Source organism: Rhinolophus sinicus, linkage group LG06, assembly GCF_036562045.2.
Source record: "Rhinolophus sinicus isolate RSC01 linkage group LG06, ASM3656204v1, whole genome shotgun sequence".
Classification (NCBI taxonomy): Eukaryota; Metazoa; Chordata; class Mammalia; order Chiroptera; family Rhinolophidae; genus Rhinolophus; species Rhinolophus sinicus.
The window spans coordinates 4,752,790-4,775,443 of record NC_133756.1 but is presented as its reverse complement, the minus strand read 5'-3'; the positions used below and the strand labels follow the sequence as shown (position 1 = coordinate 4,775,443).

At 59.7% G+C, this 22,654-nt stretch overlaps 1 protein-coding gene across 4 annotated transcripts in view; it reads left to right on the top strand.

The window, feature by feature from the left end:
- Nucleotides 1-1,074: 1,074 nt before the first annotated feature.
- LOC109455266 (espin) overlaps nt 1,075-22,654 on the top strand; it is a 31,219-nt gene continuing 9,639 nt past the window's right edge. For 2 of the 4 annotated variants that reach the window (XM_074334168.1, XM_074334167.1), the window contains exons 1-9: nt 1,075-1,556; nt 4,632-4,825; nt 14,710-14,896; nt 15,026-15,208; nt 15,392-15,523; nt 18,052-18,253; nt 19,228-19,499; nt 22,167-22,328; nt 22,419-22,614. In XM_074334168.1, coding sequence (XP_074190269.1) covers nt 1,263-1,556; nt 4,632-4,825; nt 14,710-14,896; nt 15,026-15,208; nt 15,392-15,523; nt 18,052-18,253; nt 19,228-19,499; nt 22,167-22,328; nt 22,419-22,614 — 1,822 coding nt within the window. In that variant the 5' untranslated portion in view covers nt 1,075-1,262. Of the gene's footprint in view, nt 1,557-4,631; nt 4,826-14,709; nt 14,897-15,025; nt 15,209-15,391; nt 15,524-18,051; nt 18,254-19,227; nt 19,500-22,166; nt 22,615-22,654 lie in introns of all 4 variants that reach the window. The other 2 variants (XM_074334169.1, XM_019746725.2) reach the window with 2 other exon arrangements.

Sequence of the window (22,654 nt, the reverse complement as noted above, 5' to 3'; positions counted from 1 at the left end):
TAGGGAGATAGGTAGGGGGTAGGAAAGGAAGGGCACAGACTGTTTCAAGGTCGCAGGATGTGTTGACTGCCCTCCCACAGCTACGCAGCCCCCACCTTCTGGCAGCTCTTCCTCCTGTCCAGCCCGCTGTGTCTCCCTCCAGCTCCCCGGAAGGGCTTCCCACAACGCAGGCGGGGTGGTTTGGTCCACGTGTGCTCTCCTGGCCTGCTGCCCTCCCAGGGCCTTCCTTTGTCCTCTGGGAGGGGTCCTGGCCCCCTTCTCCTGGTGACTGCTCTGGGGCATCTCCCCACGGACCTCCTTGTTCTCCCTTCTCTCCATTTGGCAGTCCCAGGCTCTCAAGCTCACAGCTAACTCCTGTCACTTCAGACAGCAGCTCTGAGTACTTGCTGAACTCAACCCTCTAGATCTGGAAATCTGCACTTCACCAGGCATTCCCTTCCTTTCCTCCTCTCCCTCCCTCCCTGCTGGAGGCTCTGAGGGCAGTTCTTGGGGACTGAGGGTCTCAGGAGGTCTGAGAGCCCAGCACCTGTTGTACCCACTGGGGCCTAGACCCAGAGCCCCTGGGGACTTGTTAGGCCTGCTCCCGCTGGCCCCCTGCCTGGAATGCCACTTCTTACCACTCAAAACACAGCCCAGGGCGCCTTCTCATATCGGCCCTGACTTGACCACCCTCATAGCTTCTTATAACTCATTCCCTGTCACCCTGTATTCCTGTTCTAATGGTGCTTTGTCACTTTCTGGAATTGAGATCACTGTTTTGCTAGTTTGTGTCCCCAGCGCCTGGAACGCACGTAGTGGACACCGGTTTGAAATGAATCTGTCCGCGGGCTCCGCACGCCAGCGCCTGGGTGGCTCTCGAAATCAAGCCCCGTTTGTCCGCTCTCTGGGGTCTCCATTTTTACGCGAGGTTAAGTTAGGAGAAAAGTCCCTCTGCGCACTTGCCTCTGTCGCCGAAGTCCGGGCCTCGGCGCCGCCATGCATCCCCCGGGGCGGTGCGACGGGCGGGCTGGGCGGGACGGAGGCGGCGCGGGGGGCGGGCCCGAGGCTTAATCCCGGTGCCCTGGGGGCCTGGATCCAGAGCGCGGCGGAAGCGGAGCGGAGCAGGCGAGGCAGTGCGGAGCAGAGAACCGGCGGACAGCCGCTCCGCCTCCAACCCTCAGGGCCCCGACGGCCGCGCCGCGGACTTTTCCTGTGCCCGAGGACAGGCGCATGGAGCCCCGGGAAGCGCGCTGAGCGTGGGGCGCGGCGCCGCGGGCGGTACGATGGCCCTCGAACAGGCGCTGCAAGCGGCGCGACAGGGCGAGCTAGATGTGCTGAAGTCCCTGCACGCCGCCGGCCTGCTGGGGCCCTCGCTGCGCGACCCGCTGGACGCGCTGCCGGTGCACCACGCGGCCCGCGCCGGCAAGCTGCACTGTCTGCGCTTCCTGGTGGAGGAGGCCGCCTTGCCCGCCGCGGCCCGTGCGCGGAATGGCGCTACGGCCGCCCACGACGCCGCCGCCACTGGCCACCTCGCCTGCCTGCAGTGGCTACTCTCGCAGGGCGGCTGCAGAGCGCAGGTGGGTCTGAGCTTCTCCCTGGCCGTCCTGGGGTTTCCTCCCCAGGAGAGTTCTGGCCCGGAACACCCCTGTCCCGCCATGGCTCAAGGGTGGGTGGTGTTGGGCACCTCCCAACTGAGTCTGCTTTGGAGCTCCTTCCAAAGGGCTCTGGGTGAGATGTGCTCCAGGGTTGAGTGCTGGGGTAGATGCCCCATCAAACCCTGGCTACTGCCTAGAAGAGCACCCACGTGACGGGGAAGCAGAAGAGAATGGGGTTCAACTAGGCTAGTATTTAATCTGTGGTTGGGGAGGCAAAGCACTGAGTCCTGGAGAGTGGGCCGGAGCACTAAGGGCCTCCAGGATCAAGTCTGGGGGGTGGGGAGGTGGGCAAAGCCCTACAGCCCACCCCAGGCTGAGACGAAGGTGTCCCTAAGGCTAGGGGTGTGGGGGCGGGGTGGTGGGCCTGGTAAATGGAGGCCTCCCAGGACCTGACCCGACTCCCAGTGCCAAGTTGCTTCTCCAGCCCAGCCTGAATCTTCCTGACCCAAGACCCCATCTGGTCTCACTTAGTGGCCCCCAGGCTGGTGTAAGCCTGGGCCCCCAGAGCTGGAGGAGGAGGCAGTTCAGGCCCTGATGTGCAGCTCTCCTGCGGGAAACAGAGCAGAGCACCCAACAGGTATTAGGCCTGGGGACTCAGCAGTGTCCCTGTCCTCCTGGAGCTGCTAGTCCACTGGGGCAACAGACAGCAAACCCACAGGCCAAAAAGTAAAGCAGATGCCATCAGGTACTGCGGGCCATGCGATGGGGAGCGTCAGGGAGCTGCTTGGGCAAAGTGGCCAGCGAAGGCCCCTCTGAGGAGTGACCTCTGCAGGGAGTCCTGGCTGATGAGAAGGAAGTGGCTCAGTGATGATTAGATAGTTCAAGCACAGGGAACAAGACAGGCAAAACCCCAAGGCATACACATCCTTGTGGTGTTGCAGAGGCAGCAAGGAGGTATTTGGAGTGGGATGAGGGTGGGAGAAATCACCAGACCCAGGTCCCAGAGGGCCTCACAGGCTGGAGGTAGGAAATCAGAAGATATTCTGGTTGTTGGGGAAAGTCAGTGGAGGCAGGAACCAGAAGTGATTTTCTACTCAACAAGACCACTGGGTTGACTGGATGTGGAAGAAGAGGCAGGGGCAACTGAGCCCACTGGCTGTACCCTAAGGATGCCAGGTCCCCGCCCCCTCTTTCGCCCTCAGGATGGCAAGGCCTCCCTTCCACCCTTCCTGGGAGATGGCCCAGCCCCTTATCTCCTGGCTGGCTCTGTTATCAGAGTTCCTGGCACATGGTCATGCCCACTCTTTTGGGAGATGGCATGCCTCCGTGGTCCTGGTGTCCTGCCTTGGCTGGAAGCCTCTGTAACCATTGCAGAGGGGCGGAGGGGCAGGTGGCCTTGTGCCCAGCTTATCAAGTCTTCCACCGTCAAGCCCAGCAGGCTTCGGTGCTGGGGTGGAAGAGTGTGTGTGTGTGTGTGTGGGTGACCTCGATCCTGCCCCTGCTCAGCCTGGAGAGATAAGCAGATTTAGGGTGCAGGCCACAGCATGTGAGGCTCCTGGGGTCTACACAGCTGTTGGAGCCTCAGGGACAGGCCAGAGCCCATAGGCCTGGGGTCCTCTTCTTACTGTCACCCCCACCCAGAGGCCAGAGCCAATGGGACCCGCTGGAGCTTCAGACCCCCGGTCCCCAAGGCCAGTGGGAATCGAGGGCCTTTCTCAAGAGCTGGGCTCAGGGCATACTTCATCATGGTTCTGTCAGGGTCACCTCTAGCCAGCCCCATCCCCTGGGCTCAGGGGCAGACTGAGCCAGGCTTCTGGTCCTGCCTGGGCCTGGGTGTTTGGTATGGTCCCTGGCTTCCTGAGCTGTTTACGCTCTGCCTCACTCTGCCTCACGCTGTGCTCCCTGCCTCCTTCTCACAGCCAGCCTGCCTGCCGCCTGCCCCCATAGCCTGATACGACTTTACTGGTTGTGTCCTGGGCCCCGTACCCTCCGTCCACTCTTTGCCTTCTGCTTTTCTCACAGGAGCCTCAGACGTTCTCCTCCAGCTGCCTCACCCACACCTGTCCCCCAGGGCCGTCTCTGGGCAGAGGGGCTTTACTTCCCTGATTCTAGTAAACCGTGCCCACCTCTCACTACTGCCCCAACCCTTCCCCGTGCCCTGGCCCAGCTCCCTGCCCACCTTCGTCATCCCAGGTGCTTGGCACTTGGAGCTCGTTCTGTTCTAGCACCCGTGCCCACTCTCCCAAACTCAGCATCAGCCTCTGAGTCCCAACTTCTGGGTTCTCAGTGAGTCTCCTCCTTGCCCAAGTCACTTAAGCAGCAGCCGCCAACCTCCTCCCATGGCACACACACACCTGGGTGTCCACGGATGATGACACATTCAGCCCTTCTGGGCCAGACTGTCACCCCGCCCCCAATGGGGTGCCTGGGAGGGGGTCTTGCTCGAGCCCCTTCCAGGGGCTGCCTGTAGCCCACACCTACCACCGTTGGCTGACTGCCCAGGCCCTGCCCACTGCCTCCACAGGGCAAGAACACAGCCTGTTCCCCGGTGCGGGAGCAGGGAGTCTGCTGGGGGAGGCAGTTCTCTGCACTGACATCGTGTTGATGGAGGTGTACCAAGCTGGAGGCCTCTTTCCATGTGGCACCTGGGGAGGAGGAGAGGGAGGGGGTAAGGGTTGGACGCAGGGATGCCCCCCACAATCCTGATGCCAGCCTGGTGCAGCTTCAGCAGCCCACCCTTCCTGGCCCAGCAGCTTTCATTTGCTCATTCAGGTGTTCCCTGGGCACCTGGGTAACAAGCATGGTGGCACTGGGCCAGAGGCTAAAACAATAACAAGGGTGCCGCGTCCTGAAAGCCTACTTTGTGGAGCACGTCACAGTCATGAGCTGCAGTCCTCAGAATGCCCACCATGGATGGCATTGTGGGCAGCTTATGGACTGAGGATCAAAGGGGCAGTTAGGCGCCTGAGGATAGAACTGCACCAGTGGCTGGTGTGATGCAGGAAACGGCCTAAGCCAGAGATAAGACTTTAGGACTAACGGGCTCTCGTTCCACAGGACAAAGACAATTCTGGTGCCACAGTCCTGCATCTGGCTGCCCGCTTCGGCCACCCCGAGGTGGTGGACTGGCTGCTGCGTCACGGCGGTGGGGATCCCACCATGGCCACAGACACGGGCGCCCTGCCCGTCCACTATGCTGCCGCCAAAGGAGACTTTCCCTCCCTGAGGATTCTCATCAGGCACCACCCTGAGTAAGGACACCCCTCCTAAGGGGCTTCGGGGGGCGGGGGGCCAGGACGTGGTGGATGCCTGAAGTGTGCCATGCCCCTCCAGCACTCCAGGGGCGTGACCGTGTCTGTAGGTGCCATCACCGTGGCAGGCCAGTGATGGCTCCTACCCAAGCTGAGATTTCGCCCCTCCTGGCAGGCTGCCCTCAGCCACTTGCCCCAGAGCCCTGCAAGCAGACACTCCCCAGCACGCAGCTGCACCTGGGAGGCTGGACACACAGGCCGAGGTCACTGCTCCACTCCAGGGTGGTCACCAGCCTGCAGCAGGTGGCTCCCGCTAGCTCTGGCCTGTGCTAATGTGCAAGACTATTCTAAATGGGGCCGGGGGGGATGAGAGATGGGAGCATCTCCTAGACCCCCAGTCAAGAAGGCCGTGGAGGAAGAGCCATGGCAATTATCCAGGAGTGAAGGGAGAGAGCTGCCCCCAGACCCACACCCCACCTCTAACCCCGCAGCCCCCTCGCCAGGAGCAGCTTATCATCTGCTGTGGCCCCTCAGCCCATTCCCACAATTAAGGCTCCCAGACGTCTGGGGGCACTTAGCCTGAGTGGCCGGCCTGAGCAGCTCCGCAGGGTGGGGTGGGGGCATGTAGAAGAATGGGGCTCAACGCAGAGCAGGGGAGTCATGGGGGGTCCTGGGGGAGGGACGGAGCCAGGTCTTAGGTACAGCTGAGGGGAGCCAAGAGCCCTGGGGGAAAGCCGCCCAGACCCTGTCTGGAGTGGGACACCAGTGGCCTTGGGGACCTGATAGATGGGGCTCTGACCAGTGACCTTTGTCGGTCTAAGTGGGTGTGTAGGACATAAGTGGCAACAGCCTAAGGAGGATAGCAGCCACCAGGTGAGATGTCCATCCACTGGCTTCACTCCTGAGGGGACCTGCAGGGCCACTGGCAACCAGGGAGCCGGCAGGATGCCAGCCTGGGCTGTGGCTGCGGCCGGCAGCCTCTTGGGCCCAGGCACACTGGTGTGGCAATAAGGCAGCCCTAAGGCCCCGGGACGGCTGCTGTCATCTCACTAAGCAAGGAGTCCCCTGGTTTGGTTAGCGGGAGACCAGCAGGTGTGTTCCCCACCCACCCCCCGGCCAGGGGTTCTCTTCACAGCCATCCCTGCCAGGGGCCACTTGGTACCACTTTCATGTGAATTCTCTGCTTCTGGACAAGCTAGAGCTTGGTTCAAGTTCAAGTCGGTGGATTTAGTGTAGGAGGCCCCCAAGACCCTCAAGAACAGGCTCCCAACCTGGTACCAGCAGCACCCCTGGGGGAGGCGTGATCCCAGACTCCCGAGTTAGACTCTTAGGGGTTGGGCTGGGGAGCAGCACCTGTGACATGCCCCCACCCCACCATGGCGATTCTCATGCTTCTGTTAACACAGAGGACACAGAGGTCCTGAGAGGGGAGGGAAGGGCTGTGGTCACCCTCCTGCACCTGCCAGCTTCCCCCATCACACATAATGGGCCCCAAAAAGCCGGGCTGGTGGTGATGCCAACTTAGCCCAAACAGTGTGAACTGAGGGGCTCTGAGACCACCCCTGGAAATGCTGATGAGGAACTGGGGTGGGAAGGGAGTCGGGGGAACACCTGGCTGGCCCCAGAACCCCTCCTCAGGGAAAAACTTGGGGCCTAGATAAGCCATGAGCCTTCTACGGACTGGGACCCTAGCCTTAGAAAGACTCTGGCCTTGGGGACCCTGGCCCCTCCTAGGTGCTAGCCGTGATTGGGCCAAGTGTTGACTCTGGCCAGATGGCCTGGGCTGATGAGCCGCCAGCCCCTCCCAGCGGCCGCCATGAATCTCAGGGAAGTGGACAGCAGGTCCGTTCTGCAGTGGTGTGTGACCTGGCTGATAAGGGGCCGCTTTTGTGTGGTTGCCAGGTTGGGCTCAGGCAGGAGGAGTGGCTGGGAATTGGGGTGGAGCCTGCTGGTAGGGGAGGTAGAAACCCCTGTCCACTTAGCCTCCTACTTTGGGGGTGGAGACGCCTCCTCCACGAGGCTGGAAGCCCCAGGGCAGGGCACTGGGGAGGGGAGGCTGTGGGCTGCCCTAGGCCGCAGGGCACAATCAGAGGACCCAGGCAGCCTGGCTCCAGAGCGTTCAGCTCCCCATCACCCTGCTCTCGTGAGCCATCCGGGCCTGCTGTGAAGCCTGTGAATTATTCACAAGGGCTCAGCTCTCCCTGGTGGGCGGGAGAGGGAGGAAGGGCTCCCAGCCCTACCAGTGGGAAACTCGATCCCACCCAGGAGGCAGTGGGTGGTGGCCTTGGGCCATGCCAATGACAAGCTGCTGGAGGAGAAGGGGGGCTGGGTGGCCTCAGGGGAGGGCTCAGCTAATGTCAGGCTGCACTTTGGGGTGTCAGAAAGGGCTTGAGACTGCAGGAACACCCTGCACCTACCTACGCACCCCTTCTCCAGTCTGTCCCGGTCTATTGGGCAAATCCTCCCAGAGGCAGAGGAATTGCCACGGTGACCTTGGGGGCTGCTGCCTCGTGGGACCCTCCATCTGATCTCCCTGCAGAGAGGGTCCCTAAGTTGGAGGCACAGAGGCTGGCAGGAGCTGCGTTGGGGCCATTTTGGACCCTGGGTGTAAGGAAGATGGAGTTAGGAGGGTCATCTCTCGGCCAGGAACACCAGTGGCTGGTGGAGGGGAACCAGTCAGGTCAGACTAAGAAGCGAGAGAGCAGGTAGCACTAAGAGCTCCTGACCATCCTGCTGGAAGGGTTCTGGGACCCAGGAAATATCTCCCCCTGCAGCCGGAGGGAAGCCTGGAGCTCAGCGGGGACCCCTGGCATGAGCTTTGAGGCTGAGGCTTGGGAGAGTGGGGGGTGGGGCTCAGGGCTCTTCCTTCCCCGGAGGCCCCACGCTCTGCCAATCACAAGGAGCTGGAGAACCAGTCTGCCCAAAGATTTGTATCAACTCCAACGCCCTGCAGGTGCCCTCTTTGCCCGAGGCCAACCCTGCCCCAGGACAGAGATTAGAAAGTGCCCTGGCCAGAAGTCAGGATAAACTCTGAACAGCTCCTACCTGCTGAGTGCCGACTGGGAGCATAGCACCAAGCAGTAGTCTGAGCCTTACAATCATCCTAGGTAGTAGCTTTATAATCAACCCATTTTACAGATTGACTCATTCAACTGATGTTTATTGAGCATCTACTCTGTGCCAGAAAATATTCTAAGTCCCAGGGACATGTGAATAAACCAAACAAATAACCCTACTTCATGGAGCTGACAGATACAGAAAAGGTGTTTCAGAGAAGCAAGTTGAGTGGACGAGGTCCCCCTGGTTCACTATGCGGCCTAAGTCAAATTGCACCCCTTCTCTGGGTCTGTCTCCCACTCTTGTTCCAGGTCCTAATCCTTCAGGACCTTCCAAGTTTGCTGGAAATCCCTGTTTTCCTTCCTTAGTGCAAAGTTTCGTGGAGCCTGGCTGCTCCCATAGCCCAGCCGGAGGGGTTCAGGCACTCCCCAACCTTGAGCAGGAAACCTAGATGCTCACCCCTTAGGAAACCCCAGGGCCTATGGCTCAGCTCCTCCTTAGAAGGCTGGAGTCTCTGGGCCTGGGGCTGCCCCTTCCCTGTTGGGAACCTGTTTCTGCCACAGGCTGTGGGGCCTCATTCGTTCTCAGTGACCACGCCCCCGGTCTACCCTTGGTGTTTGTTGAGGTCACTTGGGCAGCAGTGCCTGGGGTAGAGCCTGAGCTGGCATGTCCACACTGGGGACCCTGGCCCAGGTGGATGCTCTGAGAAAGGAGAGACCCGGTGGAGTCAGGAGAAGCCCCTCTTCGTGGGGACAGCCTTTACCTCCACCAGCAGCTCCTTGTCCAAGCCTGTCAGGTCACTGGGGCCCCAGCTGCTCCCCAGCCCCAGCCCTTGCCCTCTTCCTGTCCGACTCCCTCTGCCTTTGAGACTGCAGGTGAGCTCGCTGGACGGGCCCCAGTCTCTCCATTCCCTGACAGGGAAGGCCACTTCCATACAATGGCACAGAGGCCCTCCTCAATCTGGTCCCCCACAGCTCACCGCCAGCTGCTCCCTTATCACCTACTCTGCCCCACCTGGCCTTGCTGCTCCAACAGGCCAGCGCCCTGTGGCCTTCGCACTGGCTGTTCCCTCCACTTGGAACTCTTCCCCAGAGAGCCTCTCTCCCCTTCAGGTCCTTGCTCCGGCTCCCCTTCTCAGTAAGGCCTGCCCTGAGCCTCCTTTAGATTGTAACTTGCCCCACAACACACACTTACTCCCCGTCTTCCTGCCTTATTTTCCCCAGCACCCTGATATTACCTGTCATTACATTCTCTACGTCTCTGTGCATTCTCTTACCGCCTCTCTCCCTGACTAACGAGAGCAGACCTCGTCTTCCCCATCCTGTATGCCCAGTGCCTGACACACATAGTAAATATTTGTTGAATAAACGACGAGCCTGGAATGCTGGGTCTTGTACAGCCCTGCCTGCTGCTCACGGCATGTGACCTCAGACAGCACTCCCTTCCCAGCCTCCCTGGGCCCATCTGACAGCTGGACCTAACCTGCTCTAGCAGCTGAAGCCAGGTGTGAGGAAGCGTCATCACAAAGCTGCCTGGCTGCCCATCTGCCTCCCACATTTTTTCATTCAACAAGTAGCAACGGAGCACATCCTGGGTGCCCCCCAGCCCCGTCAGTGCCAGGGATGTCGCAGGCCCTCACAGCCTCGCGGAGCTGACTTTCAGGGGATGAACAAGGAGACAGACTGGGGACACCACCACATTCAGGGAGGTTCTTGCTCATTTGCTCACGTGTGTGTTGGTTTGCCACCTGGCAGCCCCGGTGGGACTGAGTTCTGAGGGAGCCAGCTCCTGATGTTTTCACTGCTCTGCCCGTCCTGGCATGTGGCAGCTTCCTGGTGTGTGTGCCCTGGAATAAATGAAAAGTGCACAAGACCATTCAAGAGTGACAAGTGCTATAAGGTGACACAGGGTCGTTTGGTAGAAAGCGATGAGGGTGTTCTTTAGACTGAAGCTTTCAAGGAAGGTCTGTCTGAGGAGCTGAGAGCTGAATAAGAAGCGGGCCAGCCATACAAAGATTTGGCATGGGAACATGGTGCCTAGGACGGTTCTAGAACCTTCCTCAGAGCAGGCTGCATTTCTTCCTGAATGTGGGATCTTTTCAAGTAAGCCAAGAGAGGGAGAGCTGCCAGAGCTGCGTGACCTTCTGTTCAGAGCAGCCTTTCCCAACAATGAGAGCTAATCCTGTTGGGCAGCAGCCCTTTTCTGTCCTCCCTTGGGGCAGAAATTATTGGCAGTGGGGAGGGGCACTCAAAACGCTGTTGGACCTGAGTCTGGTTTTGTGGGCAGATCACTGCTTGTTCCTTGTGGCAACAGTAACAATAAGCTGGCACCGACCTTGGACAGAGATTTCCAACAAACTCTGTCTAGCATCCCATGTTTCTTTTGTGTCACCAGAGGGTGACTTGCTTAATAGTTACAGTTTGTCCATGTCATCTTTCTTCCCAAAGGAAAGAAAAAAGAAATCATGATTTATGTGATCATTGCTAGGGAGCTTCAGACTTACAACGGGGTAGGTCAAGGGTCAAGCGTCTCCAAAGACCCCTACGGCTTGGGGTCAAGGAGAAGGGTGGCTGGTGTTCTTTGCTGAAACCCGGGCAGCGAGGTGGGGGAGGGCTTGAGGGAGAAATGCAGAGGTCTGTTCTAGGCACAGAAATTTCGAGAAGCCTGGTCAACGCATAGACAGACGAGTGGGCACATGTGGGGGCCGGATGCAGACTCCAGGTCCAAGCTGAAGAGATGTGTGGCATTGGAGCAAGGTGGCTTTTGACTCCGGGAAGCAGATGACCTCACCAGGGGAGAATGCACTTAGAAAGGAAGCCCTAGAGCACCCCGACATTTGGGGGTCTGTTGGGCGGGAGCTGAGGGCCCAGCACAGAACACTGAAGCTGGTGAGTCTTGTCTGGGAAGCCAGCAGGAGCAGGTGTTCAGGAGAGGGGGTGTGGCACCTGTTAGGGAGTGGCCACGTCAGATGAGGATGGGAAAACCGCCAGGTTTGATAGCATGGCCCAGAAGATGGGTGGGTGGGGGGGGTGGCAGGTCAGGATGTGACAGCGGTACGAAAAAAAAAGCCAGACCCGCTTCCCCTCAGAGAAAATGTGAAACTTTGCAAAGCTTCCCCTTCCGTTCTCTCACAAGAGGCATGGAGAGGCTGGACAATTGTGATGCTCATTTGCCATATGTGGAAACTGAGGCTCGGGAGGGTAAAGAACTCTCCAGGGCCCTGTGCAGGGAGCTGCAGAGTCAGGGTGGTGAGCAGAGGCTGAGGCCAGGGGCAGGGAGCCCCGAGGCAGTCACCATGGCTGGAACTTAATGGGCTGGAGCCGGGTGGGTCTTGAGACCAGAGGTCACTCTCCTCTAGGCAGTGACTCGTGCTTGGATACCCCAGGCCAGCAGTGCCTCCCCGCAGAGGCACAGGGAGGAGGGATCCGAAAGTACAACATGACACCAGGTGCATGATGAGGGCTCTCCAAGTATGCCTCATGGATGCATGTTGCCCTCCGTGGATGGATGGCTTTGAGAAGCCAAAGAGACAAGAGGCAAGACTATGGCACAGCTTGGGTGGGGGCAGCCAATGTCCTTTTTTTTTTTTTTTTAACACAGTGGGGTACCAGTATCTCCTTTCACTTCTTTTTTTTTTTTTAAGGGGAACAGGACTTTATTGGGGAACAGTGTGTACTTCACTTCCAGGCCTTTTTTCCAAGTCAAGTTGTTGTCCTTTCAGTCTTAGTTGTGGAGGGCACAGCTCAACTCCAGTTGCCGTTTTCTAGTTGCAGGGAACACAGCCCACCATCCCTTGCGGGAGTCGAGGAGTTGAACTGGCAACCTTGTGGTTGAGAACCCACTGGCCTATGTGGGAATCAAACCAGCAGCCTTCGGAGTTAGGAGCAGGGAGCTCTAACCGCCTGAGCCACCGGGCCGGCCCCCAATGTCCTTTTCATAGCCAGGTCCTTCTCTACCACTCTCTGATTAAGTGATCTTAGCCCTCTGTGCCTCAGTTTCCCCATCTATAAAAGGGGAGCAATGCTAACACCTACTCCATAAGGTCATTTTACAAAGACGAGATGAGAGAATGTGATTATGCTCACCGCAGTGCTTGGAACAGAGAGATTGTTCGATAAATGGCACCTGTTATCACTATTATCAATGATTATTATCACTATTATAAATTCATATTTCCATCTAAATCCATTCATTTATTTCCTTATGCTCATCCACAGTTTTATAATTTTTCCCAGAGAGCATGAGGATAGCCACCTTCTTGCCGTCAGGCTGAGGTAGAAGAGGGTAACAAGGCTGGGACCCCCTTTCCCACCCTGGCCCATCATCGTATCTGCCCCGTGTCCGGGGTCTCCCAGGCTGGAGCTGTGACTCCACGGTGGGGGTCCTGAGTGCCGAGGCTGAAATGCTAATAGTAATGGTGATAAGCTCAAACATTTATTAAGTACTTACCCTGTACTAGGGACTCTACCTGGGGGTGCCCGCCAGTGTCCAGGCAGGAGGCTGTGGGCACAACCACCCCCTCCTGCCTGGGTCCTGCTCTGTGACAGCTTCTCAGACTTTCTCAGACCTTCTCAGGCTGGCTGGGCACCCCTGGGTCATGGATACCTGCCAAGCAGGAGGTGCTGGGAGGGCAGGGCTCCTGGCGGATCTGGCGCCTGGACCTGTGTACATTGCTTTGGGCATGCCCAGAGAGAGCCCAATGGGCCCTGGGTGCTGGCTCCCTCCAGCCTTAGCCTCCACTCCCCAGGACCCTGTGCCTTGGTTACGGGGTGAATAATTCAGGCCACTGAGTGTCGGTCATGAAATATTGAACAGGCTGTTACTGACGCACCAGCATGTGAATGTGTGTGTGTGGGAGGGGGGGGCGCCGCTGGCACTGGGGAGTGGAGGCCGGTGGCCCCGAGCCAGTGTTTTCCTGAGGAGAGGAGGGTCCATGGTCTTTACCTCCATATGCAGCGCCGGCTCGTAAGCACCACTCTGACCTTGACACGGGTGGAGTAATGGAGAGCATCCAGGCATGGTCCCTATTCCTGCCCAAATGTGTGAAGTGCCAGGCTCAGCATTATCCCCAGCAAATGGCAGCTGTGTGTCTGGGGAGGGGCTGCCCACATCAGGAGGAAGAAGAGAGCATGGACTGGGTGCTCAGTGGGGATCTGGGGTCAGGGGTCAGGGTAGTGGACAGGGGCCAGGATTTTAGGGACAGGGAGAAGTCAGCTGGGAGGTTGGGGTGGTGAGTAGGAGGGGACAAGTCATGGTGGAGGTGACAAGAGGTTGAGTGAGTGGACAGATAGAGGAGGAATGGGTGGCCTGGTGCCCGTGTTTAATAGACAGAGGTGTTGACAATTGTATGAGGGAGGGCGGAGGGAGTGGATGGAGCATGTGATTGATGAAGTGAGTGGATAGATGGCAGAGACAGATGGATGAGAGGGTGTGAAGTTGCATGAGGAATTGCACTTCCTGGGGCACAGAAGGCTGATCCAACACGGTAGGACCCAGCACCTACCCTGAGTTTAGAGTCACTGGGGCAGGCAGTGGGCAGCTCTTGGGTCTGAGCTTAGATTGTGGCTCCACCTTGTGGCCGATTCTGGTAACTGCACCCTGGGCTGTCTGCACCCATTGTGAAGTCAGAAAAACTGAGGCTCAGCCAGACTGGCCAGGCCAGCTTCCCCATCTCCCAGCAGCACTCCATCTCATGGGGTTGGTTCCCTGTTCCCCAGTTAGGACCCTTCTGTGGGAGCTAGGGAACAGGGATGAGGGGCGGTGACAGCTCCACACTAGGCCCCAGGGAGTGAAGGGATGGAATGCCCTCTCTTCACTCCCTGCATGCCTACTGTGTGCCAGGTGCTGTATCACACAGACAGATGTGCACTCACGTGCCACTTGCCAGCTGTGTGACTTTAGGCTTGTTGCAGCCCCTGAGCCTCAACTGCCCCTCTGCAAATGGGAATGACAGTAGGACCTAAGTCAGGGCATTGAGAGTGCATCTGCCTGCTAATATCACAGCACACGGAAGTGCTCAGTAAGTGGTGGCCACGTGCAGGATGGCCAAATTAAAAACAACTAGGATAGCCAATTGAATTTTAACTTCAGATAAACAATAAATCATGTTTTAGTATATCCTATGCAATATTTGGCATATACTTTAAATATGATTTGTTGTTTATCTGATTTTCAGGTTTAACTGGGCATCCTGTGTTTTGTTTGGCAACCCTACCACTCTGTCCCCTGGGAACTCAGCCTTCTGGGGGAGGGAGGGGGCAAAATTAGTTATGGTTAACCAGGCATAACAGGTGTCCATGGAGAGGGCCCAAGGCAGTATGGGGCAGAGTCGAGAAAGGTCAGCTCTGCCTGGAAGCATCAGGGCAGGCAGGCACCTGTACTGTCTTAAAGAGGGAGAAGGAGGGAAGGGCATTCCAGACGGGTGGGGGGGGGGGTGGGGGGGGCATGATCAAAGGCATAGAGGGCAGACAGCAGGTGTGGGTACTTAGTGTCAGTGTGGCTGGAAAGATAGGGCCCGTCCAGGTCACCTGTCCTTGTAGACCTTGGTAAAAAGGTGGGCTATTTACTGAGGGCGAGGACTAGCCCAGTCAGATGTGAATTACAGAAAGGAGGCTGCCGGGAGAGGGGACAGCCAGAGGGTCCCCCTGAGGGAGGCTGGCACAGGCCTGAGTCCAGAGGGACTCAGAAACATCTGGGCCTAGTGACTAGGCCCTATCAGACCTACCCTGCCAGCCCCCCAGAGCTCCCCCAAAGCGGGCGAGGGGCATAAGCAGGCGTTTAGAGGGGGGCGGGTGCTGAGAGCCTCAGTGGGTGCTTCCTGTCCTCAGGGGAGTGAATGTCCAAACCAAGAACGGTGCCACGCCCCTGTACCTGGCCTGCCAGGAGGGCCACCTAGAGGTGACGCAGTACCTGGTGCAGGAGTGCGGCGCGGACCCGCACATAAGCGCCCACGACGGCATGACCCCGCTGCACGCCGCGGCACAGATGGGCCACAGCCCGGTCATCGTGTGGCTGGTGAGCTCGGAGACAGGGCAGGGCAGGGCAGGGCTCGGGAGGGGACAAAGCCTGCAAGGGACGGGGGTGGGACCAGGAGGGGCCTGGCGCCCAGCCCCAGTCCCTCTTTCCCTCGCTCCTCCCGCCCAGGTGAGCTGCACCGACGTGAGCCTGTCCGAGCAGGACAAGGATGGCGCCACGGCCATGCACTTTGCGGCGAGCCGCGGCCACACCAAAGTGCTCAGCTGGCTACTGCTACACGGCGGCGAGATCTCGGCTGACCTCTGGGGCGGGACGCCGCTGCACGACGCCGCTGAAAACGGGGAGCTAGAGGTGAGGGCGGGGCGGGGGGCGGGGCCGGACCGGGGGCGGGGCCGGGCCTGGGCCTTGGGTGGGAAGGGCGGGCGCCCTCTGCTGGCGCCACTCTCTCAGTAGAGCCCGGCCCTGGCGCGGGTCTGGGCTAGCGTCCCGGGGTTCCGGCTAGCTGCCAGGCGTGCTCACTGCGTGCCCCCGCAGTGCTGCCAGATCCTAGTAGTGAACGGCGCGGAGCTGGACGTCCGCGACCGCGATGGGTACACGGCCGCCGACCTCTCGAACTACAATGGCCACAACCACTGCACCCGCTACCTGCGCACCGTGGAGAACCTGGTACCACCTGGGCGCTGCTCCCCGCGTTATCTCACCCCCCACCCCACCCCAACCTCCCTACATAGGTATGTGTTGTTACCCCTTTTACCACCGAAGAAGCTGAGATTCAAGGATGTGAAGCCCCTTGCCTGAGGTCACACAAAGAGTAAGGGCCTTAGACCATTACCCCACATGACCACTCAGCTCAGACCACTGACCAGTGAGGAGTGGGGAGTGGAGGCAAAAAGACCAAGGGTAGGAGGATTAGCGTCATCCTAATAAGAACGAAGGCTCAGAGAAGTCACAAGGCATGTACTAATGGGAACAGCCCAGTTCATTTAGCTGACCACAGTCCACATGGATAGCTCATTTAATTCTCACCACCACCCTCCGAGGTAGGTACTGTTAGTGTCCCTATTTCACAGATGGATAGACTGAGTCTCGGGGAGACCCAAGGTCACACAGCTATTAAATGATGTAGCCCAGCGGCCTGGCCTGGAGCCACCTCTCTTGACCACTACACTGTATGTTCACTCGTGGCTACTTCATAACTAGAAACCTGTGTTACTGTTTTTATTTTGTTATGATTACACAGCCATGAAGTAACCCACTGGGACTTGCGCTCAGATGTGGGTGGCTCCAAGTCCAGGGTTCTGCCTCATCTGGTGCAATGCCTGCTTTGGGGCAAGAGGGAGGGCCCCACAGGGGCCTTCGGAAGGACAGTGAGAGGGGCTGCAAAATGAGGCCTGGAGAAGAGAAGGTGGGATGGCTCGCTGCCTAGAGTGCTGTCTGCCCTATCCGTGAGCACATGGGGGCACTCTGATTCTGAGGATTCCAGAACACAGCAAGGCCCAAGGGTCGGAGAGTACACCTGGACCAGAGGAGGAATTTCCCCCAGAAAAGGCCACCCAGAGAGAGTAGTGGTCCAACAGGTAGTGAGCTCCCTGTCAACAGGGTATACAAGCAGGGGTAAACACCACGACGGGCATTTCTGCGCCAGAGGTAAATTTCTTCCAGTTGCGAGAGTGTGATTCTGTTGGGGAGGGGAGTGGGAGTGGCACAGAGTCCCAGTTCCCCCCTCCCCACCGCCATCCCCTCCTGACTGTAGCTGCCGGCAATAAGCACCATTCCTTGAAATCTGACTCTGGCAAGTACCCTGCCTAGTGCTTTATGGCGTAATCTCAGTTAATCTTCACAGTAAATTAATACTAAGAGTTGACACGTAGGAATTTATCATGCCCTGGCACTTCACTGACTTCTAAAATCTTTTTCATAACCTAATGGGGCAGGCAGTACTGTTATCCCATTTATAGATGAAGAAACTCAAGTACAGAAAGGATAAATGACTTGCCCAAGGTCATGTAGCTACCCATGTCATTGTCCCATGCTACAGAGCCCATGTCCCTAACCTCTGTTAGCCATGTGGTCAGGCCTGGCACTCCCAGTGCCCACTGCTGTCAGCCAAGAAAAGAACATCTTCAGCTGCCCTTCCTCCAATCCCAGCTCCTATGGCTCCCCTTGGCTCATGGGGTGGGTGGCAGGGCTGGTCTCCGTGAACTGGGTGGAGTATGGGGGCCCTGGCCCCCTCACCCTGGTGAGCCCAGCAGCAGCAGTGATAGATCCTAGCCACAGAGAATGCTGGCCCAGAAAAGGCAAACAATCCCACAGAGCCCCTAATTATGGGCCAATGAGCATGGCCGCCGAGCTGTTACCTGGTGCCAGGCCTGCCTTCCCCTCCCGGGGGGCCTGTGACACTTCTTGGGCAGGGAGGGGCCATAGTGCAGGGAGAAGCAGGCCTGGGCAGAAGCAGCGAGCAAGCAGGCTTGCCGGCAGCAGGGCCGGCATGGGCAACGTAAGCAGGGCCCCCACCCCAGCCCGCTCCCATGCCAGGAGGGTCAGGCCTGTGGGCAGGGGCACTGACAGTGCTGGGGGATGGCTCACTTGGCAGCCTCAGCTTGGGCTGCCCACTTAGTTCAGCTGGGCCACGCCAGGCCCCACCCTTTCCCCAAGGGTCCCTTCAGGACACAGGAACTGGGCTGGTGTTGGGATTTGCCCAGTTGGGCCAGGAGAGACAGGGATTGCTAGCCAATTAATGGGGGATCAGTCTTTCCTGCAAGTTGTGGGGCCCTGCACCCCTCCCCTGCCCCCAGCTGCTTCAACTGTTCTTACCAGCTACAGAGCCAAGTCCCCTCCCTACAGAAACACTGGAGCCCAGGGCCTCTGCCCATCAATGAGGAAGGAATAGGCATTTTTCCCCTTGGGGTCCAGCCAAGGGCCCCGTCTTCTGTCAGTTTCTCAACCCTCCTAAGCAGAGAGGGCCAGGGGTAGGAATTTCCCAGGAACCCATGGTCCTACAACAATTGGGGGCTGGGCTTAAATCTTAGCCTTGGGAGAGCCTGAAAGACCCACTCATAATGGGGGAGGGAGCCCAGAAAGGTCAGTGGCTTGGCGGAGGTCACACAGCGAGGGCATGCCTGAGCAAGACCCTGGCCCAGCGTGTGCTGGTCTTCGGTCTGGTTGTCCTCATGGCCTCCCCTCCTTCTGCTCAGAGCGTGGAGCACCGCGTGCTGTCCCGGGATCCATCTGCTGAGCTGGAAACCAAGCAGCCTGACTCAGGCATGTCCTCGCCCAATACCACCATGTCTGTCCAGCCGCTGAACTTTGACCTCAGCTCACCCACCAGCACCCTCTCCAACTACGACTCATGCTCTTCTAGCCAGTCCAGTATCAAGGGTCGGCGCCCCCCATGTGGTGAGTGGGCCAGGTGGGAAGAGGGAGGAGGAAGAACAGACTGGAGCCAGACCACTGGGTCCTGAAGGCCAGCCCCAGGCTCACTCTGCTCAGAGCTGACACTAGAGACTGCCCAGGTCACTAGGAAGGGACCCTGGTTCTGGTGAGAGACAGGTGACACTCATGCTTGTGTGTGACCATCACAGACACAGAGTACATGTGCATCCACACATATCCTTCCCCTTGACAAACCTACATGTGCCCTGCACATGATTCAATATCCTCTCATACATGCACAGACTGCCCCCCAGACCTGACACACGCCTCTCCACACTCAAGAGTGCACACTTGTGCATGTGTACACACAATATACATATATGAATGCACAACCACACGTACAAAGCGATGCAGATATACGTACATGCCCACACTACACAAAGGCACACAACTCCATTTCATACTCCAGATACGCACACAAACACACCTCAAGTCCACAAATACAAACACATTCCTAAACACAAAGAAGCATGTGTACACACAAATATATACAAATGCACAAGCGCTCGGACACGCATGCACGCACTCTCACCACACCCCCAGAATGGGTGTCTGTCCACTTGCCATGCCTGCTTCATGCCACCAGGTGGTGGCCTTCCGAGGTGGCTGGGTGCCCTGCAGATTGGGTGTGGCCATCCATACTCCTGCCACCTGCCCTGAGGAGGGGCCCCTCCACCCTCCAGGTGGCCCTGCTCTGCAGGCACGCCCTGGAGCCCAAAGCCCCCTGGTGCTTTCCCTCCAAACTGGAGCCTGTGGTCTTTCACAAACAAGTGCAAGGCTGGGGGAGGGCAGGGCCAGGGCGAGGGTGGGGCCATACCAGGCTGCGCTGCGCCCGAGTCCGCCTCACCCCTTGGCAAGTTGTTTACAGGCAGTAGAGGGTCTCAGCCCTGGGGGACAGTGTCTCTGCAAACTCGCAAACCCAGCTTTCCTTCCCCCAGGGCTTCCCAGCACCAGAGCTGCAGATATCCAGAGCTACGTGGACATGCTGAGCCCAGAGCTGAGCCTGGCCCAAGGCAAGCTGGAGAGAGCCACACCGCCACCGCCACCACCCAGCTTCCCTCCACCACCCCCACCCCCGGGCACCCAGCTGCCCCCACCCCCACCGGGCTACCCAGCTCCCAAGCCCCCTGTGGGGCTTCACGCAGCTGACATCTACATGCAGACCAAGAGCAAACTCCGCCATGTGGAGACCCAGGCCTTCAAGAAGGAGGTAGTGAGCCCCCACCGGACCTGGGATAATGGGGGGCAGTAGAAGCCAAGGACTGCCTTATTCGTGGGCACAGGGCTGGGGGGTCCCTGGGCCAGTGGCCTGTTCAAGAGTCTACATTCCTGGCCAGCCCCATGGGGGCTCAAGGCTGGGCACTGGGGACAGGGAGATGAGAAAGATAAAGTCACTGGCCTCTGGGGAACTAGGGGCAGGGGAAGGGGAAGGAATATATACCCAGACAGCTGTGCCTCTCCGGGAGCTGGGTCCTTGCCATCTCTTGCACAGGGTGGCAGGGTAGTCATGGAGTCAGCAGAGAATACACGCAAACAGCCGGTGCACAGACCTACACATGCCTGCGGGCCCTGGGCTCAGGTGGAGAATGTCTCCCAAAGGGGGGTATCTTCGGGGTGGGAGATACAAGAGGTGTGGCTTGACGACTAGGGCCAGGAGGAGGGTGGAGGCAAGGCGAGAGCACTAGGCAGGACTTGGCACTCAGTCAGGGCTGAGGGAGCGGTGAACGGAGGCCAACTTCCCAGTTTGGAGCTTGAGGTCCTGGGTGGATGGAAGGGCCAGGCCTGAGATGGGACCCCTGGGGCAGAAGCAAGCCTGTGAAAAGAGGAGTGCAGTGTGGACATGTTGAGTGCAAGGTGCCCAGATGGCAGGGCCTCTTGGATCCTGTCTGAGGCTCAGGAGCAGGGGCGGGGTCAGAGGGCTGATCTGGACAGCTCTGAGAGTCCTGGGCAGGGAGGCTCTGGGGTACTGGCCAACGGGACAGAGCAAGTCTGATCTGAGAGGTGGGGGCCAACCTGAGTATGGTGGTTGAATATGGGGTACAGGCCTCCAGGGGTCCTGTGGGGCCCTAACCTTGTAGTTCTGTCTCAGGCCCAAGGCAAGCCACTCCAGGGCTAAGCTGAGTAACCAATTCGCTCAGGTGACCCAGGTCACAAGGCCACCACCAGGCAGAGGGGAGGGAGGGAGCCTGCACAGTGACTCCACCTGCACCCTTTCATGCCACCTCAGACCAAGCTCTCAGTCGGGTTCCCTTTCATCTCCACAAGGTGGGGCCCAGGAGAGGCCTTCAGGGGCCTGAGGCCCTGGGGACTTCACTCCACCAAGCTTCTGGGCCCTGCTCAAAGCCCACAGCACAGGTGGCCGACCTATGCCCCCTCCTCTCCCCTGAGCAAGAGCACCAGAACTCCGGGTCCCCGAGCCCCTCCCGGGTGTGTGCGTGCCAGACCGCAGACTGCAGACTGCTCCACAAAGGGCCCTTTGTGTGCCTGCAGTGCCCCCAGCCCCCTGGCAGGGTTGCCTGACGGCCACTGGAGCAGGGTCGTGGCGTCTGCGCCTCAGGGCTGCAGGGGGCGCCTAGGGGGCGGGCTGGCCCAGAAAACAAATCCTGCGGTGTCCCGTTTCCTGCAACGTGAGCCGGGTCAGGTGGGGCCTGGAGGGTCCGGGGCCACCGCGGGGACGAACGGGCTGGCGGGTGGGGCAGGGCACAGCCCCCACCGGGTAACTCGGCCTTTGGCCCCGCTGCCTCCTGCCCTACTCTCCCAGGCTGGGCTTAGCGGGAGGCAGCTGCAATGGGGCAGGCGCTGCACTGTCACCCGAGCCGCCTTGCCGCCCCTGAAACCCGAGGCTTGGGCGCGGGTGTCGGTGTCGCTTTCGCGCATGGCGATGGTTTCCAGATGCGGGAAGGGAAGGGCAGGGGCGTGACCCGGAACCCAGGGGGGCCAGATACCAGGGAGCTTCACTGCTCGCTGTCAAGCCCACATACTGTCTTGGTGGATGGAGGGATGTGGAGATGGGATGAAGGCCCTGGTGCTCAGTACCCAGCGGAGGAAGAAAAGCGCAGGGGGCGGGGCCACATCTGGCCGGCGGGGCAGGCGCAGTGCAGCGACCAGGTGTGACAGAGCAGTTGGTGCCCTTGTGGCATCCCCCACTGCTGGGGGTATGGGGGGGTTCAGCCCAGGATTGGCGGGCCTGGGTGATGTCAGGCCGACAGAGCTCATAGGCGCTCAAACGCGCGGGCGGGCACGGGCTGGGCTGTAACCTGAGAGGAAGGATCAGGTAGCGCAGGTGTCGGGTCCATGCCGCCCCCGCCACCAGGTGCACAGCGGGGGCCACCAGCACCGGTACAGGTAGGAGCAGTCCCATCCCCGGGCTGGGCGGCCGAGAGCCCTGGGCAAGCAGGAGCCTCATAGGTCACGGGCTCTCGAGAGGGCTCCCTCGGGGTCGGGATCCCCGCCAGAGGGTTCGACGGAGTCTTGGGGACCGGCGGGACGGTGTGGCAGCCGGGACTGGGGTGCAGCTGAGACTTTAGCGGTGGCTAAGCTGGGAGCTGTCCCTTCTCCGGCTCCCCCTGGCGTCTGGGCTGGGCCACCCCGCCCCTGGGCCCGCCCCTTCTAGCCTTAGTGGGGGCCTCTGCACCCCTTGGCCCGTGCCCAGAACCTCTCCGTGTAGGGCCAACCAAGCCCGCCCTTCCACCGAAGCCCCCATGACCCTCGCCCCATCCCCGCTCTGAGAAAGGGAGGCTCTAGGAACACGGCTAGCTGCACCTTCAACGGCCGCTGGCCGCGATCCCCCCGGGAAGGTAAAGAGCTGGGAGTGGGGCGGCGTGGGAGGCATTGGGGACAAGGGCCTGAAACCCACTCCCCCGCTGTTTTCCTGCAGCTGAGCTCCCACGACGGCCACAACGGGCTGCGGAGACAGGACTCTAGCCGCAAGCCCCGCGCCTTCAGCAAGCAGCCCAGCACGGGGGACTACTACCGCCAGCTGGGCCGCTGTCCCGGGGAGCCGCTGGCCGCACGCCCCGGCATGGCACACAGCGAAGAGGTGTGTGCCCGCCAGTCCGCACCCGCCGGCCGCCCTGGACCCGGCCGGGCCTCCTGCTTCTCACTCGCTGGCCCCTCCGCTCCCCCACAGGCGGTGCTGCTCCCCGGGAACCATGTGCACAACGGCTGCGCCGCGGACTCCAAGGCGTCCAGGGAGCTGCCCCCACCGCCCCCGCCGCCGCCTCCCTTGCCGGAGGGCCTGAGCTCGCCGCCGCCGGCTCCGCCTTTGCCCTTTGAGGGCCCCGGCCCTGGCTGCGGGCAGCGTCGCTCCTCCTCCTCCACAGGCAGTGAGTAGGGCGCGGGGGCGGCGCTAGCCCCGAAGTGGGA